This window comes from Hemicordylus capensis, chromosome 1, assembly GCF_027244095.1.
Source record: "Hemicordylus capensis ecotype Gifberg chromosome 1, rHemCap1.1.pri, whole genome shotgun sequence".
Classification (NCBI taxonomy): domain Eukaryota; kingdom Metazoa; phylum Chordata; class Lepidosauria; order Squamata; family Cordylidae; genus Hemicordylus; species Hemicordylus capensis.
In genome coordinates this window covers 212218694-212229072 of record NC_069657.1, presented here as the reverse complement: position 1 = coordinate 212229072, position 10379 = coordinate 212218694, and the positions used below count along the sequence as shown (strand labels likewise).

General features: G+C 48.2%; 1 protein-coding gene across 2 annotated transcripts; it reads right to left on the bottom strand.

The window, feature by feature from the left end:
- Positions 1 to 3424: 3424 nt before the first annotated feature.
- Positions 3425 to 8125, bottom strand: LOC128347617 (uncharacterized). 2 transcript variants are annotated; one of them, XM_053302550.1, is made up of 7 exons: positions 7908 to 8125; positions 7439 to 7462; positions 6740 to 6768; positions 5543 to 6073; positions 5028 to 5362; positions 4713 to 4943; positions 3425 to 3752 (listed from the first exon to the last, which is right to left on the bottom strand). In XM_053302550.1, exons 1-5 carry the CDS (start codon positions 7937 to 7939, stop codon positions 5214 to 5216), a joined length of 765 nt encoding a protein of 254 aa, XP_053158525.1. In that variant the 5' UTR covers positions 7940 to 8125; the 3' UTR covers positions 3425 to 3752; positions 4713 to 4943; positions 5028 to 5213. The 2 variants fall into 2 exon arrangements, with proteins under 2 accessions (XP_053158525.1, XP_053158518.1); XM_053302543.1 differs by having other exon boundaries at positions 4713 to 5362.
- Positions 8126 to 10379: the final 2254 nt, after the last annotated feature.

The window sequence follows — 10379 nt, the reverse complement described above, 5'->3', positions numbered from 1 at the left end:
GAGGAGGATACATTAGTTTGCCACACTAGATAGAGGAATTTTCAACAGGAGCAGACAGCCAAGTTCTGCCAGGGCCAAAACAAGCCCCTGCCAGACTAAGAAATCATTGTAATTTGCCCCTTCCCATCACAAGCAGTGTGCTGTTCTTTTATTATTGATTCTAAATCTCAGATATCCCAGTCATGGATGGAAAATTCAAGGTCAGTTTACAAGAGACACATTTTCTACATGGAAGTTTCTTCTGTGCAGGTGTTGTGCAGAAACCCATGTGTAGTGACTGCCAGGGGCATAGCAAGGTTGGAATGGGCCAAGATGAGATTTTAAAATGGGCCACCAGCCCCTCAATGTCCAGGGTCTCCACGCACCCCAGGCCCCCAAGGATTTAAGTCTGATATTTCAAAATAAGTATGCTGCCTGGAAATACATTTCACTGAATACACACACGGACACTTCACAATATATAGTGATATACATCAAGTACTATATATTTGTGCTACTTTTAATGCCTAGAACACACCAGAAACACTAATTATTAAAATGGCCCCCTCGCTGCAGATTAGCAAAGGAGACTTTCAACCATGCAGGGTGAGCCTATGTTTGTTTTCTCAGAATTCTGAACAAATTCAGTCAAGTTTGATTGCAGGAGGTTTTTCACAGGAGGCTTTTAAAGCCCTTTAACACACATCTCCTCTGGAATGGAGGTGCTGCATTCACATGTTGGCCAGATGTACCCTGAAGTCCTGTGAGTTATTGGAGAGCAGTTCACACACAAGAAAAATAAAATAAAATAAAATAAAATAAAAGCACAACACATGCTTCACAGTTCTCACTCAGACCTTCTGGGTTGCAAAACAACTTGAACATAAGTGCATTTAGACATGAATGAATGAATATAATATTGTTTGTTCCAGAGGTTTTTGTAATTTTCTGCCATGAAACAAGCAACAGGCCTTTTTAGATAGTAAAAAGCCAGAAATTTAAAGCCAGAAATTTTTCAATCTGTTTTAAATTAAATATTCAGAGACTTCTCAGTCTCCCCCCCCCCCCCGCCCCTATATCAAAGCCCTATGGCACGCAGATCCCTATATACCTGGGGTGGGTGGGGGGTAACCACAAAAAGGAATTCACAGTCTACCTTGCAAAAGCTGTGTTGGGTGGTCTGGGCAGAGAGTCTGCTGCAGAGAACTCTTCCATCCTGCCTCCTTCCCGGCTTGCGGGGGAATGCCAAGTCCAGGCTTCAGGGAGGCCTACGCAGAGACCTCTCTGGAAGCCCCGCCCACCTGCCAATCAGCTGAGAGGCGGGGAGAAAAGAAGAGCTCTCTGCAGTTTGCAGGCCGCTCGGATCCTAGGCCAGAGCCGGAGGGCAAGGCAAGCAGGATGGCAAGTGGCTGAGGGGCCCTGGGGCCGGGCCGGTGGGCAATGGGGTGGGGGTGGCAGGAACTGGTGTGGTGCCCCCTCCTCAGTGGCGCCTAGGGCACGTGCCCTGCCTGCTGCCCCCTTCACCAAGTTCCACCCTTGAATGCAGGGGGTGTGCCTTTCTCTTGACAAGATGCATCCTTTCTTGCCTCCTTGCAGGCACTGTCATGGTTAGGTGTGCAGTGGCTTGTGATATCCATGTTGAGCTCTGATTTGGCAATTTTGCTGAGCCAAGGCAAAGGGAAGTGTATTAGTTGCTAGTCAACAGCAAGGGACTTTCAGCTGCTGTTTTGTTGGCTCCCCGACCCCTGGGCCAAATATCCCATTTACTTTTGGAGTTGGCCCTGGGCTGGCATATATTGATACAGATATGAAATATTCTCTATCAGAAGGAGAGAGAGAGAGAGAGAGAGAGAAACTATTTGCTAAATGTGCTTTCAAAATTCAGCCATCTGGTCTTGGCAAAATAAGGAAATTCTATAAAAGTAGTTCCATTTTTATTAAGGGGCATCCAAAACAGTCATATCTCCTGGAGCTGTTTATTTCTCTTGAGTTAAAACAATTAGTAGACTAAATGTTGGTCACTCTGGCCAGGAAATTGAATCCTTTTAAGAAAATCAATGTATGACCATCCAGTTAGCATAATGTTAATAAAATGTAATAATGGTGTCAGGATTACAGAAACTCTCTCTTCACTTTTAAAAGGAAACTGACCTTGAAGATTGGATGATATTCCTGAATCATTGCCAGAGGATCAAGCTTGTTGCCTAGAGCTGTCTGAATCAGGCGCACCATTTGTCTGAAACATCACCTCTTTGCATTACTGCATTCATGGGCACAGCACTCCCATGGTGATGTGTTGTTCTAGGTGCAAACACTCAGCCCAATGTATCCCATTAAGAAGGCATCTTCTGTTGATTCTAATGATTCTTCTCAGTGCATGCACAATGAGCCTCAAGAGCAAACATATTCTTGTCCTTACACTTGACCATCTTTAAGGGCTCTTAGAGATGGTCAAGGACAGGCATTCGACCACTGAGTTGTGTAGCTAATGCAGTGTTCCCTGCATTGCTGTCTTATTTCATTGTCATATCAAATCTAACATCTGCAGTGACAAGTGCTCTTTTTCAGGCTTTCCTTCTTCTCTGGCAGAAAAACAGCCTGGAGGCTAAAGGTCTAATCTCATTGCTGATCCTGCATTTGGGAGGGGGCCTGCTATGTAGGGGGCCTCTTCATTCTCTTTCCCTGAAGTATCAGCAGGGATGGATTGCCCTGGGTGGAGGTCTGATACAGAGCTCTCATGATATAAAGGTGGTCTCCTTGGGTTCTTCTGCCAGAGTACAAGCAAGGCTGGAAGGTCCTGGGAGGTGGCCTGATATGGAGGCTGCCTTTTTTGGTTCTTTCCTGTCATGTTCTACACAGATCCACCCCCACGGCTTTTCTTCCTGCAAAGGAAATGGAGGTGCCACCTCCTAGCTGTTCCCCCAGGGCCAATTCAGTCACTCAGTTTGACTCCGCCTGGATCTAAGCCTCCAGCTGCTGCTTTGGCTCTTGGTGGAAAATAAGAGGGCTGGAGAATAACATTTGGCCTCGAACTTGGGCCTTCCAGCTGTTGTTTGATTACAGCTCCCATAGTCCCCTGTAGTCGCAGTAGCCAATAGTCAGGGTTGATGGGAACTGTAGCCAAACAGCAGCTGGAGGGCTGGAGTTGTGCAGCCCTGCCCTAAATCAAGCTTCCTCTTCCGCATCACCATTCCATCCTCTTCCACACGGGGCAGATCCCTCTTCAGGGCCAAAATCCAGCCTCCTAGCCATACATGTTGGGGCAGACAAGCTCTGTATGAGCCTCCTGGCAAAGAACTGTCTATCTTGAGCTACATCTTGAACCTCTCAAACATCTCTTGGCCCTGAGTGGACTGGCCAAGAAAGTCTTTTCTGTAGCTGAATTTGACCCAAAGACTTTTTTACCCAACTCTACCCAAAGAATATTCAAAGCAAGACAAATGTATTTTCTTTAAAATAAAACATTTTAATTTTTTAAACAATAAATATGCTAGTTTTATTGCTGTTCTATCTCTACATCCTATTAAAACAAATATTTAATTTTTTAAAAATATATACACAGCATTTTATTTCTACTTATGTAAATAGTAGCACAGTTGTCTCTTTTAATTTGCCTTCCCCTTCTTCCTCAGCAACGTCCAGCTCCCTTGGAGGAACCACGATCCTCATAGTGGCTTCCACCCTGGCCAGTCTGCTCCTTAGCCGCCTCTATTGTCCCCTCAGTGCCTTGAAGCTTTGTAAGCATTCCTGGCAGCTGCGGAGGTCTCTTTGGCCTTGAAGGAGAGAAAACAAACAGGGTGAAGGGGCCTGTCCTCCACCATGTCAGTCCCTGCACGGACTTCTAGTCGCCTTCCATGCCCAGCACAGACTCCTCCTCTCTGTCTTGAAAACCCTCCATGGCTATGTACCACCCCCCCCCCGGTGAACTTGCACCTCGTCAGGTTGATTTTTGCTCTTCCAGCTTCTCTGTCTTCAGGAGCCACCTGAAGGTCTCCTGCTCTCTAAAACAACTCTTTCTCTTCCCTCTCGCTGACCCTTGGGTCTGGAACAGCCACTCAGATGTGGACCCTCATCTTCCTCCTATCCCTCCAATGATACCTGAAAACCCATCTCCACTGCGCAGCCTTTGGCGTAATGCCTCAGTAGAGGCAGCTCCATCGGCTTGAATTGAATGCCCCTTATGCTTTCCTCTCCCATTCCTCCTCTTCCTCACTTCTCTCTCCAAAGCCCAACTTTAGACTGTATGCTCCTGGTGGCAGGGAACTTTTGCCCATGTACATTGATGACACTATAAGGAGAGGATTTGCAATATGCACAATTGTATATCATCCTCCTTGGTTTCCTGTTTCATCTCAGCTTAAACTCAAAAGGGCTGATATTTGTTTTCCTTTTAGCATTCATATTCTGCTCTTCCTCAAGCAGCTCAGGGAGGTTTATACATGGTTATTTTTTCCTCACAATAACCCTAAGAGGTAAGTTAGGCTGTGGGACAAGTGACTGGCCCCAAGTCACCCAGAGAGTTTCATGACTGGATGAGAATTCAAACCTGGGTCTCCCTGGTCCTAAGGAGGTGCAGCTGAAATACATACACATCTTTCCCCCACCTCAGCTTCCCTCTACTTCTTGTATTGTATCCATGCCTCTGTTTTTAGACTATAAGTTTTTTAGATTGTAAAATCACAATGAGGATGGAAAAGGTAGAGGTTATGGAGTGTTGCCTCTGTGAGACTTACGGTCACACAGCTGATGGACCGGCATCTCTACCAAACTCTGCAGAGTTTCTTTCACATTGCTGAGGTCCGGCTCCAGAGGAGGTGGGGAAGGAGGAGGAGGTGGAGAGGGATGCAGGAGGAGGGAAGAGGTGGAGGTGGAGGGTGGGATGGAGGCAACCGCAAGGGAGGCAGAGGACAATGATGAATTAGACCCAGTGGGCTGGAGAAGTGCAGCAGGGCCTGCAGGAACATCTGCAAGAGAGAAGAAGAAGCAGGAGGTTAGCTGCAAAGGCTGACATCCTACCACACCCACCATCACTTGCCCTCACTGCTCACTCTGAGAAGCTGCTTGGATTACAGGCACTGGAGCTTGGACACATGAAAGACAGAAAACGAAGGAACACTTCAGCAAGCACTGACAACCAAGTCACAGGCCTCCCCCCTGAAACCTTAGATGCAGACTCAAATCAAGCATTTCAACATGAAATAAACAAAAGAGCCGTTCTTAGCCCAGCAGCAATTTCAGGGGCATGTTGTGAACATACCTTCCCTTTCCCACCGCTGCAGCCGAACTTCACTGCGGATGAGCCTTGTCCACATGTGTCCAATTTGCAGGATGATGGCCCGGAGAGAACGAGGGAACTGTTGGAAAATGCGGCGAACCCTCAGTTCTACAACAAAGAGAACAAAAAGGAACAAATGTTGTATGTGCTGACCAGGCTGAGTGCTGGTGACTTGCAAAAAGGGCAGTGTTAGGGCTTAGTCCATCATCTGGGCTGGGTATCAAAACTGCAGCTGATCTTTGTGCTGGGTGTATATGCAAAAGGTTTCTGAGGTGTTGCAATACTTACGCTGCTGGACATAGTCATGCTGTAACCCTTTGAGGAGTTCTACTTCTTGCTGAAGATAATTATCAGCAATGGAAGGCTCTAGTAAGGACTCCGACACAGAAGCTGCTTCCTTTGGAGTGTCTGTGAGGATGGAAGGATGTGGCACTGAGGTATCCTCAATGAGCACTTTCCCCAGTAGGTCATTGGTGATGCAAGGTGTTGGAAGGGGCCCTGGCATAGAGGTTTCCTCAATGAGCACTTCGCCCAGGATGTCATTGGTCATGCGAGGTGCTGGAAGGGGTTCTGGCACGGATGGTTCCTCAGTGAGCTCTTCCCCCTGGATGTTGTTGGTGATGCGAGGTGCTTGAAGGGGTTCTGGCATGGAGGGTTCCTCAATGAGCGCTTCCCCCAGGATGTCATTGGTGATGTGAGGTGCTGGAAGGGGTTCTGGCATGGAGGATTCCTCAATGAGCTCTTTCCCTAGAGTGTCCCCCAAAACATTGGGGAGTCCCCCAGAAAATGGTGCAACATGGGTTGGGTTTCTGGGATGACCTGAAAGAGAGGAAATAAGGCAGGAATCATGAAATAGAAATGGCCTCCCTTTTCTGCCTAATTTAGCCAGCATAAGCAGGAAGCATAGCTGCGATCTCAGGAATGCAGGCCTGGCTCCTAGAGGTAGAAAACTGTGGTCGGAGAAAGAAAGAGGCTCTTTGGTCCAAGCTCAGAGCGCATTGGCCAGGAAATGTTGCCCTTTTTTTCAGGTGATCCTCCAATTCCATCTTGACCCATGTAATTGTCAAAAAATGAGATACTTTGGAAACAATTAGCTTCCTCTTCTTGAAGGCAGGGAGAAAAAGACCCAGAGGATGTCTTTGGGCTGGGTATGGGCAAAGGGTTCTCGCAGGACTTTTTCAGAAGTACACCACCTCTAAAGGACAATGACCAAACCTACCTGCCTGCTGCCACAGCCCTTTCCCCACCTCCTCCTCGAATGGAGGATAGCTAGATGTGACTCACAGAGCACCCGCCCCCCCAGTCTCCTCTAACACTTTTGGCTGCATCAACAGCAAAGGATAGAGGTGGCTGAACCTGCCCTCCTGCTATCCATCCATCTGCCCATCTCTCTCCATTGTCTAAGAGAAACAGTTCTCCAAGGAGGCTTTCCCTGGGGGGCTGGGGAGCCCTGAGGAGAAGCAGGCACTCTCATCATCCACTTACCTGTCAGTGCCCCCTCTTCATCTTCATCCCTGCAGAGATAAGGAGAAATATTCTTAGTAGCAAATCACAGGAAAGAGAGGGTCTCCTCCCTCAGTAATACTAGGGGTATTACTAGGGGTATTACTAGTATGTGCCCTCCCTCTAATTTTAATTCACATGCAGCCAAGTATGTCCTCTCCCCTAATCCTTCTAGCTGGCCCTGCTAATTTTGCATGATTCCATAGCTGGGAGCAGTGAATGTAATTGCCGTTGAATGTCACTCACTGCATTTTGCTCAGAGTATTTTTCATTGAGGATTGACTGGTTGTGGCTGGGCGGGGGGTGGGCCTGCTCTCGTAGTTCACAGTCATGAGGCCAGCTTTCCCACCCCTCTCCAGTGTAGTTTCCCCACTTTTTAAAAATCCCCCCCCAAAGGACACATACATGCTTTTTTGTTTTTTTAAATAGGAGGGAGGCAGCCTGCCAAAGGTATCAAGGGGACAGTTGACGAAATTGGCATTTGATTCAGCAGCCAATTACTGGCATTCTGAACATGGAAAGGAGATGGGCTCACCTTGATGAGGCAATATATGCCACACCTGGGTTTGGGCTATGTCTGAACACCTCCCCCTCATCACTCCCCACCCCCATCCCTTCAGCTGGCCACACCAGAGCCAAAAGCATTAAGAGGAGTCAAGGGTAGAGAAGAGAGCAACTCACTTTGGTTCTGCCTCTGGGTGAGACCTATGGGAACATGAAAGAAGAAAAGGTTAGGCATGTTCTTGGAAATAACATGGGGGTGCTGGGGGGCAGCTTTTGAAGTCAGCTTCAACTGGTGGGCAGGATTTCCCCACAACCCTCCAAGTGGGCCCACAGGAGCCAGCCAGTAGCTCCTGAGTGATACAGCTTCACCGGTCTAGGACCTCCAAGCTTAAGAAACACAGTGGAAGTCAGCCAAACAGGTGACCTTCGAGGGCCGCCTGCATTTCAAGGAGAAGCTGTGTGGTGTGAATAGTGGTGGTGAACTTGTGACCACTGAAGTTCCCACAGGGAGCGCAAACACGTGTGAACACAGCAGGCTGGGCTTCAGTTCTCTGCCCAGACAGGCTAAAACAACGGAAGGGTATCTTTAAAAACCAAGTCCACACCGCCATTAGATTTTGCTTCACCCACCATGCCAGAGACTTACCTGCAGGCCACACATGACCAACAGCCACCCATCTTGACAACTAAGCTGATAAGCTGCTAATAAACTGACAGCCGAAGACAGCCAATTTATCGAAGATGCTTCAGCTAATCTAAAACGCTGCCAAGTGAGCCTGCTGCAGAATCTTTGCAGGTTTCCAAGGGGAACCATGATGGCAGAATTCTGTGGCTGACTGTGAAGTCACAAGTTACTGTTACTGGTCATGCTGGCTCTGGTTTGAATCCAAACACTCTCTTGGGGGTGCAGCTCAAAGTGTCAGAGCACCAGGGGCGAGTCATCCCAGTCCTGCCCTCCCTGCTCCCCACATGTCACTTTCTATTCATTTGGCTTTCCCCTTCTGTTAACAAATTCTGAAGGAAGGGGATGCTTGTGGATAGGGGTGGGCTGCAGCCGCTGCTTGTGCAGTTGGACACAAAGTTTATAATAAGCCTTGCATGAATCCTCTATAACATGTAAGAGGGCAAAGGCAACAGCCACATCCATTGCATGTCCCCAGCTAATTTCCCACCTAATCACTTAGATTAGATTTCCACCTAATCACTTGATGAAGTCCTTTAGCTAGGAAATTCCTCTAAATCACATTCAGTACTGAGGCCCGTCTCTGTTCAGAATACACAAAAAGAAAGCCAGTTAACTTGTGGAACTCACCACCTCTAGATGCGGTGATGACCACTGGCTTAGATGGGCTTGAAAGGGGGTTAGAAACATTCACGGAGGAGGAGAGGTCCCTCTGTGGCTATTAGTCATGATGGCTATAGAGAACCTCCCGGTGCACAGGCTGAATCCCAGATGCTGGGGACATGCAATGGGTGCGGCTGTTGCCTTTGCATTCTTACATGTTACAGAGGAAGCATGCAGGTTTATTATAAACTTTGTGTCCAACTGCACAAGCAGCGGCTGCAGCCCACCCCTACCCACAAGCATCCCCTTCCTTCAGAATTTGCTTACAGAAGGAAAAAGGCGAATGAATCGAAAGTGACCGAGAGCGAGGGAGGGGAAATGAGAAGGACAAAGAAAGAGGGGAAGCACAAAAAATGAAGATGGCCCACAAAGAATGAGAGAGTGCAACAGAAGGCTGTAATGTACTTTTTGTATAAGGTTATGACAATGGAAAGCAAACAATTGTCCCCGCCCCCTCTGTTTCTTCTTAGGAAACAACCCACATCCTTATTAAACTCAGTAGGCCCAACTGTACAAAATCTTAGTTTCTGCTGCATATAGTTTGATGTACTGCGCATTAAAATGAACATTGGACAAAGGGACCTCCTCTCTGTCCTCTCAAAAGACCCACCATGGTAGCTCATGGCCCCACAGGGGATGGATGAATCCCGCTAAGGATGCTACGCTTACATTTTTAGGCATTCTAGCGATTGCCTCCTTACAGCTATTATTTCTGCCACTATAGTTAAACCATATGTTGTTGTTGGAAGTGCTTTTGCTTAATGTTTTGTTGACATTCTGTCAGCTGGTATGTATCCCTCACTTCCTGCCCCTCTGGCTGCTGCCGCCACCAACAGCACTGCAATTACTCTCCAGTATATTATTCTATCAGGAAGCAAAAAGGTGTCACATAGAAATACGGAAGCACTCAGTTGCTGTTGAAAGTCACTGTGCTCAGAGTGTTTTTTGCTCAGAATGTTTTTCCTTGAGGATGGACTGGTTGGTAGGGCGGAGGGGGGCAGAGGTGCTCTTACCCCCGGACATTGGGGCCCTGGTCCATGGCCTCCAAGGGCAGACTCCAAATGGTCAGGGGGGGGGGCCTCCTGCAACCACCTGTGCCCACCTCGCCACACCGTACCTCCGGTGTGTTTGTTTTGTATAATTTAAGCGAGGAGTGGCAGCTGGGGAGTGAGCTTAGCAAGACTTGCCTGCCTGCTCCCCCGGTGTTGTCCGAAGTGACCGCTGGGCTTGTCTATTCAGCCCAGTGGCTCTTGATAACTGCGAGGCGCTCCAGCGCGTGGCATCATGGGCTTGTGGCAATCTATTTTGACTGCACCGGTGCGCTGTAGCGCCTCGCAGTAAACAAGAGCCTCTGGGCCGAATGGACAGGCCGAGTGGTCACTCCAGCCACCACCACCGGAGGGTGGGAGGCAAGTCCTGCTCAGCTCACCCCCCCACCGGCCCACCCCTCAGCCACACACATGCCATGGTGGCTTGAATTATGCAAAAACAAAAACCCAAAAAACAAAAAAAACCAGAGGTGTGGCGGATGCAGGGTGGCTGCTGGAGGCACCCCAATTGCCTAGGTGCATCCCTGGCACGGGGAAGGGCGGACCTGCTCTCATAGTTTACAGTCATGAGGCCAACTTTCCCACCCCTCTCCACAGAAGTTTTTCAACTTTTTAAAGAGTCCCCCCCACAAAAAATAAATAAAAATAAAGGACATGTTTCAGGTGAAAGAATGGCAACAAAAAGAAGAAGGACCTAGGTGAGTCCAATAGAAACTCTATATTG

Excerpts from the sequence above, each read along its gene's own strand:
- LOC128347617 (XM_053302543.1), bottom strand. The coding sequence starts at position 7,939 with ATGGGTGGCTGTTGGTCATGTGTGGCCTGCAG. Across the intron at positions 7,463-7,907 it reads TGGTCATGTGTGGCCTGCAG|GTCTCACCCAGAGGCAGAAC; the intron begins GTAAGTCTCTGG and ends ATGTTCCCATAG. Across the intron at positions 6,769-7,438 it reads CACCCAGAGGCAGAACCAAA|GGATGAAGATGAAGAGGGGG; the intron begins GTGAGTTGCTCT and ends TTATCTCTGCAG.